The 23,094-nt window shown below is 40.6% G+C and overlaps 1 protein-coding gene across 3 annotated transcripts in view; it reads right to left on the bottom strand.

Annotated features, from left to right (window-relative positions):
* The window catches only part of S1P (membrane-bound transcription factor site-1 protease), an 84,992-nt gene extending 70,668 nt beyond the window's left edge, over positions 1–14,324 (bottom strand). For 2 of the 3 annotated variants that reach the window (XM_053785605.2, XM_053785607.2), the window contains exons 1-5: positions 14,224–14,324; positions 12,542–13,192; positions 3,851–4,002; positions 2,866–3,315; positions 1,612–1,729 (exon numbers count right to left, since the gene is read on the bottom strand). In XM_053785605.2, coding sequence (XP_053641580.1) covers positions 1,612–1,729; positions 2,866–3,315; positions 3,851–4,002; positions 12,542–13,192; positions 14,224–14,236 — 1,384 coding nt within the window. In that variant the 5' untranslated portion in view covers positions 14,237–14,324. Of the gene's footprint in view, positions 1–1,611; positions 1,730–2,865; positions 3,316–3,850; positions 4,003–12,541; positions 13,193–13,966; positions 14,181–14,223 lie in introns of those variants that run through there. The other variant, XM_053785606.2, reaches the window with a different exon arrangement.
* Between the last annotated feature and the right edge of the window lie 8,770 nt (positions 14,325–23,094).

Below are 23,094 nucleotides of genomic sequence, written 5' to 3' on the forward strand. Positions count from 1 at the left end.
ATTAACCCCTTGACTGTCGCAACCCCAAATCCTGAGGTGTCTCCTGGTGTTGCAAAATTCCCCCCCCCCCCCCCCCCCAAAAAAAAAATTATTTTTTCTTATGAAAAGATAGAGAATCTTTTCCCGATTGTAATGACACCAAAAGAACAAAATTTGATGGAAAACTGACGGAATTACACTCTCGTGAAGTTAATGACCTTGGTGATATTTACGAATCGGCGATTTCGCCTACTTTGAGCCCTATTTTCGGCTAATTCCATTGTTCCAGTCTACCAAACTCATAGCTATTTATTTAGAACTCCATTTTTTTCTATCAACTGAGTACAAGAAACCGCCCATTTACCGATTTCAACCACCCAATAACGTGGTCAGAAATTTGCAATTTGGCCAATTTCATGAAAATTAAAAAAATATGACAATTTCAAAATAGAGTTCAGAATGAACAATGCAGATATTCCTGGCTCTAAAATAACATTTTCTATGTTCATCAGTCATGTCTCCAGGCCCCTCTGATATTACTCTTGCATTCTATTCTGAATTTTTATTCAAACAAAAAATAAAAGATTTACTGTTATGCAGACTACTGCAATATTGTAATAATTGTATAAATAATGTCAACCCATTGATGACTGCATATTAGAATGGCTACTTGGACATTTATTGGAAAATGACATAATTTGTTTACTTTTGAACATCGGCAAAAATCAAACATTTCCCCTACTTTGAGCTCCATTTCAAGGATCTTTTCATAGTAAAACCAATCAAAATCACCTCTATTTCTATAATACGTTTTCCATTCTATCAAATGAGACAAAGAAAACGAGAATACAACCATAAATACTACACAAAAAAAGACCACAAAGTCGGCATTTTAATTAAAAAAAAAAACTTTTTTTTTTTTTCTTATTATGCACTGCGTGCTGCAGGATTTTTTTTACATGGTGCACACTGACCACACAGACCCATTCTCTCACATGTGGGCCTACCAGCTTTCTCCTGCTTGATTTGAAGCTGCTAGAATTTATGAGTACACCTACCATCCGACTTACGACCTGCTTGACATACGACCATTCGACTTACGACTGTGTTTTCTATGCCCAATTTCTGGGAAATAAACAACTGTTTGTGTTGTACACAGTGTTTATCCTAAACCTTACAGTATAAAATACAGTACTAACAGCATAAAAAGGAAAAAATGAAATACCAAAATAAAACAATAAAATAAAGTCATTACAAAAATGTGATGTTGATATTCAGTAGCAAGGTTCGACTTACGTCCATTTCGACTTACGACCGGTTTGTCGGAACCGAACTCGGTCGTAAGTCGGATGGTACCTGTATATATGTCAAAAACGGTGGCTCGTAAGACGTGTATATACGACCAAAACAGCCAAAGGGTTAAGAAACATTTACAGTGGAAAATTTTACTGCTTTAGTAATGATGGTACTACAAAGTTACGATTTACGGTTTCTCTACAAGCACTGTATGAAGAAATGTATACATGCTTAACTGATAATCTATTGACTAACACTATCATTTTAAAAGTTAAATTCTAAGCTATGCAAGTACAGTATTATGCTTCACATACAATTCAAGATACTATATCTCACCTGTGATACCCATACTCCATAGCACATCAGCCTGTAACGTAGATGTAATTTGCCTTGGTATCGTACGTAGGAGACGACGGCTAGAATGGCGGCCTGTTGTCTGCCAGAACGCTGTCCCCTAAATAATGAAAACTTATACTGTAATGAATATTAAACATAAGATTTTGTGTTGTCATAATTATATGAAATGAAATTATGAATTATATTTATTTTAATTTATAGAAAAGTATTATAGTCAAGAATTTTGTATACAAATACAGTGGACCCCCGGTTAACGATTTTAATCCGTGCAAGAGGGCTCATCGTTATGCGAAATAATCGTTATGCGAATGAATTTTCCCCATAAGAAATAATGGAAATAAAATTAATCCGTGCAAGACGCCCAAAAGTATGAAAAAAATTTTTTTTTACCACATGAAATGTTAATTTTAATACACACAAACTGAAAAAGGCATGCACAATTAAATGACACTTACTTTTATTGAAGATCTGGTGATGATTGATGGGATGGGAGGAGGGGAGAGCATTATCTTCTTACTGTTTAGAAGGGGAATCCCCTTCCATTAGGACTTGAGGTAGCAAGTCCTTTTCTGGGGTTACTTCCCTTCTTCTTTTAATGCCACTAGGACCAGCTTGAGAGTCACTGGACCTCTGTCGCACAACAAATCTGTCCATAGAGCTCTGTACCTCCCGTTCCTTCAAGACTTTCCTAAAATGGGCCATAACATTGTCATTGAAATAGTCACCAGCACGGCTTGCAACAGCTGTGTCAGGGTGATTTTCATCTATAAAGGTTTGCAGTTCAACCCACTGTGCACACATTTCCTTAATCTTTGAAGTAGGCACAATGGATTCCACAACTGGCATAGGCTTCTCAGGGTTAGCCCCAAACCCTTCAAAATCTTTCTTAATTTCCATACTAATTCTCACCCTTTTTACCACAGGGTTGGCACTAGAAGCTTTCTTGGGGCCCATGGTCACTTATTTTCCAGAAACAGCACCGAAAACACTGTAATAATACGAAATATTCCGAGTGTATGCTTGGATGTTACCGCGGAGGCTGGCTGGTAAACAATGGGACGGCCGGCACATGTGAGGGCACATTGGACGCGTCTCGGACGAAAATCGGTAAGCGGGTTTTTAATCGGTATGCGCGGCAAAAATTTTGCGATAAAAGTAATCGGTATGCGGAAAAATCGCTATGTGATGCCATCGTTATGCGGGGGTCCACTGTACTGCAGAAGTACAACTTACTAATGTTAAGGAAGAACGTCGTAGAGGCCTCGAGGCAGGCCAAGTACCATTCTCATCTTCTTCTTGGCCACATTCAGTCCCACTGCATGGTTTATTTTTCTTACTCTGTTTGACTTCAATCTTGTCAGAATTAATTTCTGACAAATAGCTATTATAATTTACATCTGTTTCTATTTCGTCTGTGTCGTCCACCTCTGCCTCGCTATCTGAATCAGATTCAACATCTGTGACCGTTCTCATATCTGTTTCACTGATATTGTACATTATCAATCTCTCATCAGTCTCTGAGGTATTTGCAAAAAGGATTTCTTCCCACATATCAGCATTAGCCTCCTCTGTATCGTTGACATAATGAAGGTGTCGTACAACCATGCGTTGTGCAGTCACTCTCTTTACAGCTGGATGATCTTTAAGAGCATCTAATCCACCATTTTTACCCACCTCTTGAATCTAGAAGATAAAACAAAGATAGCTTTTCTTTGGCTGTGATCATATTGTATTCATTTCTTACAATTTTGTTGGTTCTTCATCACTATTTTTAATATGTAGAATTCTCTGATAAAATGTTTCAAGTGTTCCCTCAAAAAAAAATTCAAATTCTGAAGACATTTAAAGTCTTGAGAACATGATTAAAAAAAAAACAGTTAAAGCATTCAACATTTCTATAGATATTTTGATAAACATGTTATCTAGGAAAAAAAGTTAACATTATTAATAACAATTGAAGGTTGCTTAATATTTTTAAATATGCAGAGGACTATAATATTAAGACAATGAAAAGTTACTACTGTACATGTACATACAGTAAGGTATTTATTTGTACATGTCATCTCTGGTTTAATGGAAAATTTTACACAGAGAAGCTACATATAGAGTATTATAAAAAAAAATTATGTAATTTTATAGTCAACCTTAAACAGTAACCAGTGATATCAGGAAATATATTAAAATCTGGAATGTTTAATTCCTTGAATCATCATATTACCTGAACGACATCAAAGTCACTTGGGTAGTCACTAGCTGGATTGTCACGTGGCAGCACCTCCCACCGAACCACACTGGATTCATTTAGTGCAGCCTCAATAAAACGTTCACGTGCCTCTTGCCTGTAGTATCCCTTAAAAGCTACGATGTATTCTATGGGTGAAATACCATGAATTTTTAATTAAAAAAAAATCCCTTTATATCTTTACTTACTACAAGTGCATGTACAAGGTATACAGTCCTACCTGACATTAATGACATACAGTGGTCCCTCGTTTTTCGTAATGAATCCGTTCCTGGAAGTGTGACTATTATCGAAATTTACGATTTTCGAATCAATTTTCCTCATAAGAAATAATGTAAATACAATTAATCCATTCCTGACACCCAGAAGTTTACCTGGAGTTTACCTGGAGAGAGTTCCGGGGGTCAACGCCCCCGCGGCCCGGTCTGTGACCAGGCCTCCTGGTGGATCAGAGCCTGATCAACCAGGCTGTTGCTGCTGGCTGCACGCAAACCAACGTACGAGCCAAAGCCCGGCTGGTCAGGAACCGACTTTAGGTGCTTGTCCAGTGCCAGCTTGAAGACTGCCAGGGGTCTGTTGGTAATCCCCCTTATGTATGCTGGGAGGCAGTTGAACAGTCTCGGGCCCCTGACACTTATTGTATGGTCTCTTAACGTGCTAGTGACACCCCTGCTTTTCATTGGGGGGATGGTGCATCGTCTGCCAAGTCTTTTGCTTTCGTACTGAGTGATTTTCGTGTGCAAGTACTAAAACAAAAAATTTTTTACGTGAAATATAGATGTAGTACATAAACAATACAATGGGATATGATGAATGAAACATTAACAGCATAACACTTACCTTTATTGGCGATTCTTCTTAGTGTATGGAAGACTGGAGGAGGAGATTGAATTACTGTTTGGAAGGGGAATCCCCTTCCATCAACACCTCAGGTATCAAGTGCTTTTCTGGGGTTACTTCTCTTCTCTGTTTCTTAATGCCACTAGAACCAGCTTGAGAGTCACTGGAGTCCTGTCTAGCAAAATAACTGTCCAGAGAGCTCTGTTTCTGGTGTCTCTTTAACACCTCCCTAAAATGGGCCAAGACTTTGTCACTGTACATGTTGCCAACATGGCTTGCAATAGCCTTGTCAGGGTGATGTTTCTCCATAAATCTTTCCATCTTACCCCACATTTCAAAAATCTCCTTAATTTCTGAAAAAGGCACCTTCTTCCATCTCTCTTCCTCCTCCTCTGCAGCAAGATTCTGAGCTGCAATCTGTTGCTCTTCCTGCTGAAGCTCTTGCAGCTCCTCAGTGGTGAGCTCTTCGTTGTGGTCTTCCACCAACTCTTCCACATCCTCCAAACTCACATCCAACCCCATGGAACTCCCCAGTGCCACAATGAATTTAACAACTGACATAGGCTCATCAGGGTCAGCCCCAAACCCTTCAAAATCCCTCTTGTGGACACAATCTGGCCACAATTTTCTCCAAGCAGAGTTCAAAGTGCTGGTAGTCACTCCCTCCCAAGCCTTACCTATAAGGCTTATGCAATGGAGGATGCTGAAGAGTTCTTTCCAAAAATCTCTTAGGGTCAAGTGAGTGTCTGAGGTCACATTAAAGCAACCTTTGAAACATTGCTTTGGTGTAGAGTTTTTTTAAGTTTGCAATGACCTGCTGGTCCATGGGCTGGAGGAGAGGAGTGGTATTCGGGGGCAAGAACTTTACTGTGATGGACCCAAACTCCTCCAAAATTAGGTCATCCAAGTTTGGAGGATAAGCAGGTGCACTGTCCATCACTAGGAGGCACTTGAGATCCAATTTCTTTTCCAGGAGGTAATTCTTCACACTAGGGCCAAACACTTCATTGAACCACTCGACGAAAATTTCCCTCGTGACCCATGCCTTACTATTAGATTTCCAAAACACACACAATTTACTCTTCATAACATTTTTTTCCTGAACACTCTGGGATTTTCAGAATGGTACACTAGTAACGGCTTCACTCTGAAATCCCCACTAGCATTAGCACAGAACATGAGCGTCAGCCTGTCTTTCATAGGCTTGTGTCCTGGCAGTCCCTTTTCCTCCTGAGTAATGTAGGTCCTCTTTGCCATTTTCTTCCAAAAGAGGCCTGTTTCATCACAATTGAACACTTGTTCAGGTTTCAGTCCTTCAGCCTCTATGTACTCCTTGAATTCATGCACATATTTTTCAGCCGCTTTTTGGTCCGAACTGGCAGCCTCACCATGCCTTACCACAGTGTATGCCACTGTGGTTCTTAAATCTCTCAAACCAACCTTTGCTGGCCTTAAATTCACAAATATCAGTACTCGTTGCAGACAATTTCTTTACCAGATCGTTGTGCAACTGCCTAGCTTTTTCACAAATAATTGACGTCATAAGACTATCTCCTTCTAATTGTTTCTCGTTTATCCACACCAATAACTTCTCAAATCTTCGAGTACAGGTGATCTCATTTTTGTCAGCATATTTACCCACTTTGCAACAACAGCTTCCTTGATTTCCTTTTTCTTGGCCACAATGGAAGCTATGGTTGTATGGGGTTTGTTATACATCCTGGCCAGTTCAGCCACACGTACGCCAATTTCATATTGTTCAATGATGTTTTTCTTAAATTCAATCGTATTTCTCACCTTCTTTACCAAAGGCTTGGCACTAGGAGCTTTCTTTGGAGCCATGGTAGCTTATTTAGTAGTTGCAAGCACTAAAATGAATGGAATATTATGAAATATTTCATATGAGCAAGTGAGGGGACCGTCGCTCACTGGTAAACAATGGCACACTGGCTGGGAAGGGAGGCCGGGGCGGCTCAGAGTTTGAGTATGCGTTCCAGACGAATGACTATTCGCGAGTCAAACTACGATTAGCGAGCCAATGTTTTGACGAAAATATCGTCAAGATTTTCGAAAATTACAACTATCGAGCCTTACGATTATCGAGGGACCACTGTACTACTATACGTATAGAAAGCCGCTTGTTATGCACAGCATTTCAGGCAAATTAAATCAGTTTTGTCCCAGGATGTGACCCACACCAGTCGACTAGCACCCAGGTACCCATTTTACTGATGGATGAACACTGGACCAGTGAAAAGAAACATGTCCAATGTTTCCACCCCCTTCACCGGGAATCGAACCCAGACCCTCATCGTATGAAGCAAGAGCTTTTGCCACCAGGCCACGGGGCACCCTGTATGCTGTAATAAGAGTAAAGAATTTAAATACAGTGGTACCTTGACTTAAGAGTTTAATTCGTTCTGTGACCAAGCTTGTAACTCAATTTGCTCATAGAGTATATCAAATCAATTTTCTTCACTGAAATTAATTGAACTGTCATTAATCCATTCCAGACCCCAGAAAACCACCCCAATTTTTTTGTTGTGGGTTTTTAAATAAGAAAAATGTATTCATAAATAAGAAATATTGTATACTCCACCCACCACCCTCACTACTCCACCTGCCACCCTCACTACTCCACCTGCCACCCTCACTACTCCACCCGCCACCCTCACTACTCCACCCGCCACCCTCACTACTCCACCCGCCACCCTCACTACTCCACCCGCCACCCTCACTACTCCACCCACCACCCTCACTACTCCACCCGCCATCCTCACTACTCCACCCACCACCCTCACTACTCCACCCTCACTACTCCACCCACCACCCTCACTACTCCACCTGCCACCCTCACTACTCCACCCACCACCCTCACTACTCCACTCACCACCTTCACTGCTCCACCCACCAACATTTCTACTACACCCACCGCATTCACTACTCCACCCACCACCATCTCTACTCCACCTACCACCATATCTACTACACCCACCACCCTCACTACTTCACTCACCACCATATCTACTCCACTCACCATTATCACTACTCCATCCACCACCATCACTACTCCACTGATCACCGTGACTACTCCCCCCACCACCATCACTACTCCACCGACCACCATGACTAATCCACCCACCACTATCAGTACTCCCCCCACCACCATCACTACTCCACCGACCACCATGACTAATCCACCCACCACTATCAGTACTCCCCCCACCACCATCACTACTCCACCCACCACCATGACTAATCCACCCACCACTATCAGTACTCCCCCCACCACCATCACTACTCCACCAACCACCATGACTAATCCACCCACCACTATCAGTACTCCCCCCACCACCATGACTACTCCCCCCACCACCATCACTACTCCACCGACCACCATGACTAATCCACCCACCACTATCAGTACTCCCCCCACCACCATGACTACTCCCCCCACCCCCATCACTACTCCACCGACCACCATGACCAATCCACCCACCACTATGACTACTCCACAGACCACCATGACCAATCCACCCACCACTATCAGTACTCCACCCACCACCATGACTACTCCCCCCACCACCATCACTACTCCACCGACCACCATGACCAATCCACCCACCACTATCAGTACTCCCCCCACCACCATGGCTACTCCACCGACCACCATGACCAATCCACCCACCACTATCAGTACTCCCCCCACCACCATGACTACTCCCCCACCACCATCACTACTCCACCAACCACCATGACCAATCCACCCACCACTATCAGTACTCCCCCCACCACCATGACTACTCCACCGACCACCATGACCAATCCACCCACCACTATCAGTACTCCACCCACCACCATGACTACTCCCCCCACCACCATCACTACTACTCCAACCACCATGACCAATCCACCCACCACTATCAGTACTCCACCCACCTTAATTAATGTTTCTGGAAAAACTCTTGTGTTGAAATGGAGGTTACCTCTTCCCCATATTTATATGAGAACCAAACAAGGGACAAGGTGCCTCACTACAATCTGGGATCAATGTGGGAGTATTATCCTTCCAGTTATGTCTTGGAAGAGCATGTGGGATGGGACGAAGTAACCGACATTCCTTGGGTACAGAGTTGGACTTGACTTCAGATACGCTGCCAACTAGTACCAGTGCATCTGAAGCTCGCTTGTAACTCAGGTTTTGGCTTGCAACTCAAAGCAAAAAATTGACCGAGTAACAGCTCATAACTCTGAAAACTCATAAGTTGGGGCACTCGTAAGTCAAGGTACCACTGTACTTTTGAAATCAATGTATGTATTACAAATTCATAGTACAGTGGAACCTCAAACATCGAACTTAATCCGTTCCAGGAGCTAGTTCTAAATTCGAAAAGTCTGAAATTCGAAGCAATATTTCCCATAAGGAATAATGGAAATACAATTAATCCATTCCAGAAACCCAAAAATATTCACACAAAAAATACATTTTATAGAGATTAATTACAGTTTTACATACAAATACTATAGTATTTAATTATGTATAGTAATACATATAAAATAGCATTTTTACTTACCTTTATTGAAGATTGGTGATGGCTTCTGGAAGATAGGGAGGAGGAGAGAGGAAGTTGGGGTTAGTGTTTGGAAGGAGAATCCCCCTCCATGAGGACTTCAGGTAAAGCCCTCGCTGGGGTTACTTCCCTTCTCTGTCTTTTAATGCCACTAGGACCAGCTTGAGAGTCACTGGACCCGTCTCACAAAATAACTGTCCACAGTCCTCTGTTTCTGGTGCCTCGTTAACATTTCCCTAAAATGGGACATGGTTCTGTCACTGAACTTGTTGCAAAGATGGCTTGTTTCAGCTTGCTCAGGGTGGTACTTCTGCACAAACATTTGGACATCATTCCACTTGGCACAAATCTCCTTAATCTTTGAAGAAGGCACCTCATCCACTCCCTATACACATTAACACCTTTCGCAAGATCAGCTTCCTTGATTTGTTCTTTCTTTGACAGGATAGAACCGATGGTTGACTTGTTTTTCCCATACATCCTGGCAAGCTCAACAAGTCTCACACCACTCTCATACTTCTGTATTATTTCCTTCTTCACATCTATGGTGTTTCTCACTTTCTTTACCACAGGGGTACCACTAGCAAGTTTCTTTGGGCCCATGGCAGCTTATTTCACAGTCCCACAAGCACTAAACACAACAAAATAATCGTAAAATGCGTGAATGAGAGCGCAGGTTAGTGTTCACTCAAGCATAAAAAAAGCTAGACTGCTCACGGTGCCTGCGCGGGGACGCGAACAGAGCGGGGTGGCAGACATACCCGGCGGTCTGAAAATAGGGGCGCGTTCGATAATAGGGACACAGTTTGTCCGAAAAAATGGTCCTATTTTCGAAACGTTCGACATGTGATACGTTCGATTTTTGAGGTTCCACTGTAAATAATGGTATCATTGATATTTTAAAAGTAACATTAATTAAAGTGTTCTAAAGTCACAATCTTTAATAATGTATTTTGATCATTTTTATTTAAAGCTGAAATGTTAACATTTTATTGCCAGTCTGTTTTATTCTGAGCTCTCATTGTGTACTCTCATTTTTATTTGTGTGAAGTAATGCACTTATATGGTAGGAAATAAAGCATTTATTAATACCAGTGATCCAGGAAATTAAAGTTGCCCTTTTCCTTGGATAAAGTCTGATTAACTCCCATTCCCCAGGCAGTGTATGACTCCCTAATTAGTAACTCCACCTCCTAGCCACTTGCTCCTGGCATTTTAGTGACCTCTTATGACACACATGGCTTATGGAAGGAAGATTCTTTTCTGCTTCCCCATGGAGACATGTTACTAATTCTTACAAATTAGATGCACTCGTTCCAACAGAGACGGACATCTCTGTTGGAACTAATGCATCTATTGAGCTCCTCAAATACCTCTTGGTCGTTTCTTGTGAACTCCCCACCTTTTTTCCTCAGCCTGATTACCTGGTCCTTGACTGTTGTCTTCCTCCTGATGTGGCTATAAAACAGTTTCTGGTCAGCCTCGACTTTTGATGCTACGTTGTTTTCGTACTGTTGCTGGGCCTCCTTCCTTATCTGTGCATACTCGTTTCTGGCTCGTCGACAAATCTCTTTATTTTCCTGGGTCCTTTGCCTTCTGTACTTTTTCCATTCTCTAGTGCACTTGTTTTTGCCTCCCTACCCCTTTGGGTAAACCAAGGGCTCATTCTGGTCTTCCCATTATTTCCGTTGCCCTTGGGGACAAGCCTTTCCTCTGCCTCCTTGCATTTTGCTGTTACATAGTCCATCATTTCGTTTACCAACTTTCCTACCAATTCTCTTTTCCACTGTACCTCCTGCAGGAAGTTCCTCATACCTGTGTAGTCCCCCCCTTTCATAGTCTGGCTTTTCCCTTTCTACTCCTGTTACCCTCTCCACATGTAACTCTACTATGTATTCAAAGCTCAGAACCACATGATCACTAGCTCCAAGGGGCCTTCATATATGATGTCCTCAATGTCTGAGCTACTCAGGGTGAACACAAGGTCCAGTCTTGCTGGTTCATCCCCCCCTCTCTCTCTCTCTCTCTCTCTGGTAGTGTCCCTAACATGTTGGTGAATGAGGTTTTCCAGTACCACATCCATCATCTTGGCTCTCCATGTTTAAGGACCCCCATGTGACTTCAGGTTCTCCCAATCAATCTCCCTGTGGTTTGAAATTGCCCATAACCAGTAACTTTGTTCTACCTGAGTGAACTCTTCTGGCCACCTCAGCTAGTGTGTCCACCACTGTTCTGTTGCTCTCTTCATATTCCTCTCTTGGCCTCCTGCAGTTCTGTGGCAGGTTATATATCACTGCAATGACTATTTTATGTCCCCCAGACTGAATTGTACCTACTATGTAATCCCTCTCTCCAATCTCATCCATTCCTTCAATTTCCTGAAATCCCCATCAATTTTTAATGAGCAGTGCAACCCCTCCTCCCCCTCTGCTCTTTCTATCTTTCCTCAGGATCTGATATCCAGGTGGGAAGATTGTGTCTGTTACTGTCCCAGTGAATTTTGTTTCTGCGACTGCTATGATGTCTAGGGGTGTCTCTTTGATTCTTTCATGCCACTCCTCACATTTGTTCGTTATTCCATCCGCGTTCGTGTACCAAGCCTTCAACTTCTTTTCTAAAACTGTGGTCCAGGGAGAATGGTGGGTTTGGGGAGCAGGAGCCCTGGCAGGGGCCTATAGGGGGGTTGCTGTGGGGGTAGAGTTTGTGGTGTGGAGAGTGGGGGCAGTGGTCCTATGGGGGGTTACTGTGGGAGTAGGGTTTGTGATGAGGGGGATGGGAGCAGAGGGTACAGTGTGTGGGTTTTGGTTTCGATTGTTTGTATGTATGTATGTATGTATGTGGAAAATTATTTGCACATCTATACATGAGCCCACCCATCTTATTTTCTTTCTATGAGATTGACCAATTTTGATTAACTCTGTGACATATAATAGTCACACATACACATTTCAAATTTAATAAGCAACAGGGCTTTTAAAAATTGTGAATTGCAATTGCACAGGATTACACTGCATTTATTTATAATTTTATTTCAAAAGAAGAAAAAACGATAATGTTAATGGTAGTTGACATTAAAATTTATAAGTTACTACAGTATTTATCAGAAATATTGTGCAGTACTCTGATGACAAAGAATCAGTACTTTTAGAGCAGTGTTACTGTTCAGGTAAAAATTTTGATAAGCTTTGACTTACACACTGCATAATTACTGCTAATCTATTCTCATTGATACATACAAAGTATTTACTTTATTTACCATTTTCCACAATGCTAGATGAGTATTGGATTTTAACTTGTTGGCCTTGACTTCTGCCACATGGTCTTTCTGTTGGTCTGTTGTTTAACTTATCTGAATCATCATTTCCATTACTTTTCAATGTGGATTCCTGATATACATCACTCATGTAATCAACTTCATTTACACTACTAAGTCTTCTTGCCACAAACATTAAATTGTCTTCACTGTCAAAGGTATCACCACTATTAATGGAGGTAGTATCAAGTGTCCTATGAGTTGCTCTACTTAAAACACACAAAAATAACAATAATCCTAAAGTAATCCTCCAGTCATGCCACCACTTCACCCTCCACCTGGGAGTCCACCAATCTCTTCCATCTCGAGTCCTTAAATTCACTATTTTTGAACTACATGAACACGTTATATTTCTCTTCTCCGATTCTGAACTGTCTTTAGGTACTGTTGTTAATATTATTGATAAGTTATTTGGCAGAGCAGCAGCTGCAGTAAATCTTTCAGATGCATTGGTTTGTACAGTTTCTTGTCGCCCTGATCTGGCAGTGTTACATTCTGGTGATGCTGCTTTCTTCGTTTCACTCTCCTTCCACCGAAAGTTTGGCTTCATTTTGTGCTTAGGCTGGGCCATATAACTGAACTTTAATTTCTCGCCTGTAAAAATAAATGGTGTATCAGTTATGTTCTGCATAGATTTCTACATTTTCTCAAGTAAATAATAAATACAGTATTTGACAAGTAATTTGAACTTGAATGGAAATAAGTAAAATACTTATGAGAAAACAACACATTCTCAAAAATTTATTTTCTTCAGAATTCATACCCCTCAAGGAAGATTCCTTGATGTTGGTGAGGGGCTCTTGATTTAGGGAATTGGATCTGTGCTCCAGTTCCCCGAATTAAGCCTGAATGACTTTCACACCCCCCCCCCAGGCGCTGTATAATCCTCCAGGTTTAGCACTTCCCCCTTGATTATAATAATAATAATAATAATTCAGAATTCATAGTATAGTCACATGAATTTATATGGTATACAAATTTGTCATTGTACACTAAAATAAACTTGATAATTTAGCCTAACATTGAAAAAAAAAATGTAATGGTTATAGCTTATCCGTACCCAACCTAAGGTTAGCCTAAATGTATTTATTTTGTAAAAACAGTAATATACATATATTTTGCAAATACATAAAATAAACATATTAATAGGTTTACTTTATTAAGTTGCTTGTGCTTGAATGCAACAGTCAGTGTAATGAAGTGGACTAATAATAGCATTTATGAGTGATACAATAACCATGCAGCTTATTGCTACACTATGCAACTTCATTACCTCTTCTACTTTCATTTTGCATCATTAGCTTACATGTAATATCAACAATTTGATGCATCAGGAACATGACAAAATATTGAAACCACAGAACTTACCAAGTACTGCAAACAGGAACTGATAATTTATGGATTTAGATCAGCTGCATCATACTTTTAAAGGTCATCTTGACCTCGTATTTTACCAGCATTGCAGATATCTGATAATTACCTATTAACCCAAATTTAAAAAAAAAATTCTTCTTTTAAGATTAACAAAGTATTAATTTTTGACCTTCGTGTTAAACACAATATGCGAGACATTATGAAACAGCACTCCTGAGTCTTTAAGACCAAGAAATTCCACCTCGACTCACCATTGTGCCTCATCTGCACAGATGTCTCAATGTTTTGCTTTGCATCGCATCGAAATAAGCATCGACTAATACTTCATTTCCCTTACCTTTTCCCTTTAAATAATATAAAAGAATCATATCGCAACTCAGAACGTCTTGACAACTTTATCGTAATTTTTATAAGTGCAAAATGAAGGATTGGATTCTAATAGGAGGAGATGTTGTGTCGTCTATAGTACGAGGATCTAAGAGAGAACGGAGACACTCGTGTCAACAAACTTTGGTGCAGGACGCGTGACCCTCGCTCTATGTACTGTTATGTTCTACCTTAATTAAATTCATCTTTATCTTCAATACCTTACCGTATATTTTACCACCAACTGACTAGCGTTTTATGATAAACAATCAAATATGTAATAGTATGTTTTAATCTTTCCTATTAAGTGTGCTTTACGGGAGACAAAGTTCATATAACGGTATTTCCTCTTTGTCATTCCTTTCTCGTGCAATTTAGTAACAATATTGAATACACATTAGTTTTGTTGATGTTTTGCCTTAGTCTGCAAAATCTTAGTTTTCCTCATAATTGGTACGTTATTATTATATTTATGGGGTGAGCGTTAACCAAGGCCCCTAATGAAAATAAAATCACTTGGCTTATTTTTAGGTAATTTACACTATGTATGATAATTGTACTTATGTGTACTTGTGCCTAAATAAATTAGTTACTAACCCTGTGGTCATACAACGCCTGAGAAAAAAAAAAGGCATTCAGGTTCGAGCCCATGGGCATAAAGGAAACTCCCCTTAGGGTATAATTGTCACAAAGAATTTAGTGTTCTATATTCGTGATTATTATGTATTGGTCACCCCTGTGGGTTTAGCGCTTGGTTATGAATATGTTACTATGTACTGGTCATACAGCTCCATATTCACGAGTCATTTAGAATGTAAAGCTGCTTAAAAAACTCAATTCGAATTTGAAATTACGATGAAATTAATTTTATCAGTAATGCCCTTCCTGATATGGTGCCTTGATGTTGAAGGGCTCTTGATCCGAGAAATTGGGTATGCCCGCTCCTTGGATTGGATCAACTCTGTGATTACTCCCATTCCCTATGCTGATGAGTAAGACACATTCAGACATCTTTATTGTAGAAACTCTTCGCCTGCACAGAGCTGAATGATGTAGTCGAGGAGAGTTCTACGATCAGCCCCTCCCCCCCCATGAAAAATGAGCCAGGGTTTTAAGGAGGTTCAGCCGGCTATGACAAGTTCCATTCAAGTAGGTAATGTGAGGTTTCCAGGTTAACCTACGGTCAAACAGAAAGCCGAGAAACCTGACCGTATCACGTTCTGAGATACGCAAATCATATAGGTACAATGGATGATCAGAGACGACAGAACGTCTAGTGAAAGTAATTTGGTGAGTTTTAGTACTAGAAAATTTAAACCAATGAGTAGTGGCCCAATTGGAAGCACAGCTGACCGCATGCTGGAGAGAAACTGCAATGGCTTGACAGTCAGCGCCTGCACAAGCTATAGCAAAGTCATCAGCATAGAGTGATGACCAAATATTAGATGGAAGAACAGATGCCAGATCATTTATAGCATGTAGAAAAGTGTTGTGCTCAGAATACATCCTGGGGAACACCTTCAGCTTAGACAAAGGCCGGGGAAAGCGTATTATATTAACCCAAACACGGAAATCTCTCAGTTAAGAAATTCTTAAGGAAAAATAGTAGATTGCCTCGGAAGCCTAAGGAGTGGGCCTGGGCCAAGATGTTATACGTCCCAATTGTGTTATATGCCTTCAAAAGGTCATAAAAGGCGATAACTGAGTGGTTATTATTATTATTATTATTATCAAAAAGAAGCGCTAAGCCACAAGGGCTATACAGCTGAGTGGTTATTAGCAAATGCATTACGAACACTACACTTGGTTGCATACGTAACCAAGTGTAGTAAGGGGTCAGTGGTAGAACGGCCCTTACAAAAGCCATATTGATTAGTGCAGAGACTATTGTGTCTTTCTAAATACCACATCAAACGTCTATTTACCAGACGTTCCATCACCTTGCAAACTGCACTGTTAAGAGTAATGGGACGATAATGGGAGGCACCATATCCCATAGTACCCGGTTTGCGGAAAGGGAGAATAATGGCAGATTTCCACAGCTGGGGAAGAACTCCTTGCGACCAAATAAGATTAAAGAGTCGTAAGAGGACAGCAAGGGCTGATTGATGTAAATGCTATAGCATACGAATATGAATGACGTCAGGCCCAGCTGCCGATGATCGGCAAGCGGAGAGCATTGCCTCCAGTTCCAGAAGTGTAAAAGGCACATTATAAGATTCTTATCTGATAGAAGAAAAGTTTAAGGGTTCTAACTCTCTGGCAGATTTGGAGGAAAGAAACGAGGGGCATATATGGAGCCCCTGAGAGATACAAACAAGATGATTACCAATTTCGGTGGCAACGTCAAGAGGGCTTGCAACAGCGACATTGGCAACCCAAAGAATGGGAGCCGGGTCAGGAGTATTTACCACTCAATTTCCATACTTTTTTTCCAGACTGCACTCATAGATGAAGCCAAAGTGATGGTAGAAACATAATCATACCTGCCATACCACGGGCGGGGATAGAACCCACGATCAGAGAGTCTCAAAACTCCAGACTGTTGCGTTAGCCACTGGACCAGCTAGCCTACCCCATGCAGCACATTCCAAACATACTGCCTGAGCACAAGCAGGAGACCATTAAGGCATGCACCTCTGAGAATGCCTGCCAGAGGTTTAGGGTGTACAATGTGAAAATGCAGTTAAAACCGAGGTCGAGGTGTAAAAGCTCATCAATGGAGGACGAAGAAGGATCCTCACTAAAAGCAGTTTGTTGTGAGTAAAGGCCATAACTCCCTCGGTCAAATTGCCAGCATGGACTACAAGGTGGTGAATACAAAGAAGTAAGGATGATTGGAAAATGACCACTGTCATGCAAGTCCAGGAGGACAGACCAGGTAAAGTTTAGTACAGTTGAGGAAGACGAAACCGGGAGCGCTTGAAGTTCCTGAACCTATACTCCCTGGAATGCAGGCGGGAGAGATACATGATTATATACACCTGGAAAATCCTAGAGGGACTAGTACTGAACTTGCACACGAAAATCACTCACAATGAAAGCAAGACTCGGCAGACGATGCAACATCCCCCAATGAAAAGCAGGGGTCACTAGCACGTTAAGAGACAATACAATAAGTGTCAGAGGCCCGAGACTGTTCAACTGCCTCCCAGCATGCATAAGGGGGATTACCAATAGACCCCTGGCTGTCTTCAAGTAGGCACTGGACAAGCACCTAAAGTCGGTACCTGGCCAGCTGGGCTGTGACTCGTACGTTGGATTGCGTGCAGCCAGCAGTAACAGCCTGGTTGATCAGGCTCTGATCCACCAGGAGGCCTGGTCACAGACCGGGCCGCTGGGCCGTTGATCCCCAGAACTCTCTCCAGGTAAACTCCAGAGAATGAGTATGAGGATCAAAATGGGTGGGAGTACCCATATTTAAAACGTGGAGGGGGAGAGAAGCGAGAAAAGCCTCCAACTGAATGCTGCAGGAGTCACAGTGAGACCCCCAGAGGAAATGGTGACCATTAAACTTGCCAAGTAACAGAAGTGGTGGCGGTAATGAAGAAACTAAGAATGCAACATCTGGGATAGATAATGCTCGAGGAGATACAAAGAACAGATTGTATACCACTTATTCAGTTGGATGCTAGCTACAGTGTAATGCAGCAAAGTATGAACAAAGAGCTGATGATATGGAATATCAGTGCATATAAGAAGTGCACTTTCATTAAAGATTCCATCAGGAAAAGGATCCGATGAATATAATAAAACATAGCCCAAGATGGGTTGGATAACAGTGGAGTGTAATTTGAGTTCTTGTAAACAAACACAAACAGGGGAAAACTAGGAGAGCAACACCTGAAGCTCACCCCAGTTTCCTCTGAGGCCACAGATATTCAGCTGTAAATAAGCCATGATTTGCAAAGAGTAAGATGCAAGAAATCTGAAGGTAGAGGTATCTATGGACTAGAAGGGTTAGAAAAGTCCACATGTGGAGGCAACGAAAAATGCACAAGCAGCGAAGGATTGGGACACTGCGAAGAAAGGAGCTGTGCAGAAGTTGAAGAGTGAAGAGGAGGAACAGAAGGTGGATCAGTGTCCATCAATGGTCTAGTCTTCTTAATAGATGTTGAAGAGTGAAGAGGAACAGAAGGTGGATCAGTGTCCATCAATGGTCTAGTCTTCTCAATATATTCGGAAATAGCTTCAAGTGTTTCAGAGTTAAAGGATGTTGTACAGGAGGCCCTCCCCATTCACGAGGGTTAGGGGATCAAGAACCTCACGAATCTTGAAAATTCACAGATGCTTGGTGTGCAAATATGTAGGGTAATATAATAATACTGTACTGTAGCGTTCACAAATGTCTTGATGTGCAAATATATTGTGGGGAAATATAACAATAGCATTTACTGGCAGTTTGGAGGGATATGTTGTGTATCTTTATACAGTGGACCCCCGGTTAACGATATTTTTTCACTCCATAAGTATGTTCAGGTGCCAGTACTGACCGAATTTATTCCCATAAGGAATATTGTGAAGTAGATTATTCCTTTCAGACCCCCAAACATACACGTACAAACGCACTTACATAAATACACTTACATAATTGGTCGCATTCGGAGGTAATCGTTATGCGGGGGTCCACTGTACGTATATGCTTCTAAACTGTTGTATTCTGAGCACCTCTGCAAAAGCAGTGATAATGTGTGAGTGTGGTGAAAGTGTTGAATGATGATGAAAGTATTTTCTTTTTGGGGATTTTCTTTCTTTTTTGGGTCACCCTGCCTCGGTGGGAGACGACCAACTTGTTGAAAAAAAAAAAAAAAAAAAAAAAAATTACTAAGCCTAACATACTGCTTCCTTAACCTATTGAACCACGAACAATCATAAAACACATGAAAACATAAAATACTGTATATACATGTTATGGTTTAATAAATATTGACAAATATAACACCACTCGTAAGGTTAGGCAGACGAACCCTGATGACTTGTGATGATGATGATAGTTAGCCATGCAGTTACTGATGACAGTTGAATGGAGGTTATTATATGGAGTATAACTGCATGGCATGATGAGTCTAGTGTGTGGATTATAACTCTTCACTGACATCGCTCGAGTCAGTTAGCAACAGAATCAGATTTTGCCACGGGTTGAGGTTCAGGTGAGGCGGTAGGGGTAGTGGCAGGCTTCCTTGTGAAGAACATTGTGATGGGTAACTGAGACCATTTCCTCATTTCCCCATACCTAGGAACTAAATTGCCTGTGGGAAAAATTCCAAAGACTGAAAATAGGGAGGGGATAGGGGAGGGATGGGGAGAGGAGGAAAGGGAAAAGGGGGGATGGGGAGGATGGGCCAGGGAAGGAGGGATTGGGGGGTAATTAGGTTTGGTCTGAGGAAGGAGACCAAGAGGTCTAATTCTTCAGACCAAGAGTCTCTTCACTGCCCCAAGGAGCCCCTCTTGAAGAGGAATTTAATTGGGACCCATGCCTTATTGTTAGCCTTCCACATCACACACGGGCAGGTGGACGCATTCGGTATGGACCATTCAACTCTATGAAAACCAAGGTGATGTATGAAAACTAGGACAAAATTTCGACAGAAAGAGTCGTCGAAAACTGAATCCTACGAAAATTGGGGTTTACGAAAACCAAGGTTACACTATACAGTATAATATGTTAACCAAATCTGGATTTTTTAATATTCTTTTGCTTCCCACTCATTTCCTACACATCCCATAACTGCTCACTTGAGTTTGCTCATTTTGTGGTTACTATAATGTGGGCTCAAACTGATCTTAACTTGTTTGTGTCAGACTCAAGGTTGTTCACTTCAGTCACACTTTGAGTTAAGAATACCCTTCGTTCCCACAAAGGAAAAATCGTCCACTACAACTCTGACTGTGGCAGCTTATTTAGAGTTCCCTTTTGTATTTTCAGTATCATTATCACCAAATAATATATATAAAAGGACAATCCTCAAACAATATGTTGTACATTTTAAGACGTTTATTTTTTACATAATGAATCAACATAAAGCCATAATAGGTATTTCTTGCATTATAGCAATTCGTATTGTACTGGTATAATGCTTAAATTATCTTTTCCTATAATTTACATATCCGATGTCTTAAAAAATAAAGATTCTCATTAGCTGAGCAAGGTACATCTCTGAAAATCTGTGTGAATACTAAAACAATATGTTGTACATTTTAAGACGTTTATTTTTTACATAATGAATCAACATAAAGCCATAATAGGTATTTCTTGCATTATAGCAATTCGTATTGTACTGGTATAATGCTTAAATTATCTTTTCCTATAATTTACATATCCGATGTCTTAAAAAATAAAGATTCTCATTAGCTGAGCAAGGTACATCTCTGAAAATCTGTGTGAATACTAAAAATGCACCAAACAAACTGAATACAAGAGAAAAATTACTTTCCTTCATCTCAAAGTTAACCTTCCCCCCAAATATTTTAAAGTACAGCAATGTATACCTTACCTGCCTGTGAAACATAATGTGGCACTTTTGACTGAGCACTAAGCTCCAAGTGACAACCTAGACCCTTGGTACTGTATACAAGCACCTTGTAGTAAGTGATGAGTGATCCAGTGACCTCACTCATGCAAGACCACCACAGTAGTGAGTAGGCCACATTAAACCAAACTTTTCAAACCTGACATTCTTAGATTCAGAATTGCAAAAGCCCCAGGTTCATTAGAATTTGTACACTGGCCTAGTTTGCATGGTGGTATTTGACAACTGAAGATTGACTTTTAATGACCTTATACAATTTTTTACTATCAAGATAATGTATAATTTTCTTTTGATGAACACATGATCTGTGCTGTGTCCATGAGGCCAGTGTGGTATTGGTTTTCCTGTAGAATGTAATTTGGGCATGTGTAGGTTATTCTTTCCTGACATGCAGGCATGAGCGAGATAGGATCTATGAAGCTTAGATTACCATACTTTTTTATGGAGCTCTGAACCTAACTTACAGATAAGGCATACGCTACCATGACCCAGATTTTAGTCATGGTAGTGTTTATCCCTTTTGCTGCAAATTTATACGCCGTATTATCTTATTTCAAGCAGGGCTTTATAATCTTTGGGTATACACTGTTTTCAAGCTGTTTTCATATGGTTAATGACCCAGTCTTGACCTGACTCAGTGTTTGGCTTGATACACCAATGTATACATCTATAGCAATATTTTGCCAATGACATAATTCAAAGTTTTTATTATTTAAATAAATAAATTATTGCTTAGGTTTTTTGAAGTATCTAAAAAAAAAAAAACCTAGGGACCTAAATAATGAGAAATACAAATGATGTCTGACTAGTATCAGTATGCATATACAGTTGGGCACTTTTATTTATACCATTAACGAGTTTGACTCAAAGATGCTATGACAAGGTTATGATTCATACATTTTTGACTGTTACAAAGCTAATATTCAGTCACAAAACAGTTAAAATTAAATCAAAGCTCCTGGAGAGCAAATCGTTGCCACAATAAAATGTCACATTAGTTGCACTTGTGACCTTTTACTTTACATATTGTCAGTAATTCTACCAACATATATACTATAAAACTGCAAACAACCTGTGTTCACACTTGCCAAAAATCTGAAAGTGTCAGGAATTAAAATCAACACGATAAAAAAATGAGCATAAATTTGAAATATTAACTCATCCAAGAGCTGACAAAATAGCTATTGAATGAGTGTTAACGAGAGTGTTTCCTTCTTAGGGTCACCTCTCCTTAGTGCGAAATGGTTATGGTAAAAAAAATAGGGGTGCAATATATCAGTCTGATGCTGCATAAATCAAATACAGTAAGTCCTCGCTTAACATTGTCAATAGATTCTTGGAAACTGACTATAAGTGAACTACGTATAACGAAACATGTTTTACCATATGCTAATTGATATAAATATCAGGGGTGCACAATGCACCTTTAGCATTGTGACAGGGTTAAATCAAGGAATAAATGTCTGCAAAGCAAAAAATTGTAAAGTGCACCTCCTTAACATAAGGAGCACCTTCTTAGTGTCCCTGGACAGGACACCATTCCATCACAGGGAGCACTCACACACCCACACTCACCCATACTGGGACAATTTAGACACATCAATTAACCTAACATACACAGCCTTGGGATGTGGGAGGAAACCCGCATAGACATGGGGAGAATGTGCGAATTCCACACAGACAGTGGCCCTGGCTGGGAATAAAAAAATTTTCTCATCATCGTTATAATGACACTAAATGAGGACTTACTATACATGCACAGGTAATACATCTGTGAATGCCTTGACCTGCTCACCAGATTAAGATACAGTGGACCCCCGCATAACGATTACCTCCGAATGCGACCAATTATGTAAGTATATTTATGTAAGTGCATTTGTACGTGTATGTTTGGGGGTCTGAAATGGACTAATCTACTTCACAATATTTCTTATGGGAACAAATTCGGTCAGTACTGGCACCTGAACATACTTCTGGAGTGAAAAAATATCGTTAACCGGGGGTCCACTGTATTTGGTTACCTTGTGCAGGGTCACTAGTGCTATATATTAATATACTCTATTACAGGAGTGTAATTACAGCAAATAGCACTATTCATTGCAAAGTCCATATTGCAAATTCCATTTCAGGCAAGTATAAAATATATACAGGTACCTAAAAAATGTGTTTACAGTGAAACATATAAGTGAACAGTATTTAGATAAGGCTAAAGAGGTCTTTGTGGCA

This window comes from Cherax quadricarinatus, chromosome 35 (genome assembly GCF_038502225.1).
Source record: "Cherax quadricarinatus isolate ZL_2023a chromosome 35, ASM3850222v1, whole genome shotgun sequence".
NCBI lineage: Eukaryota > Metazoa > Arthropoda > Malacostraca > Decapoda > Parastacidae > Cherax > Cherax quadricarinatus.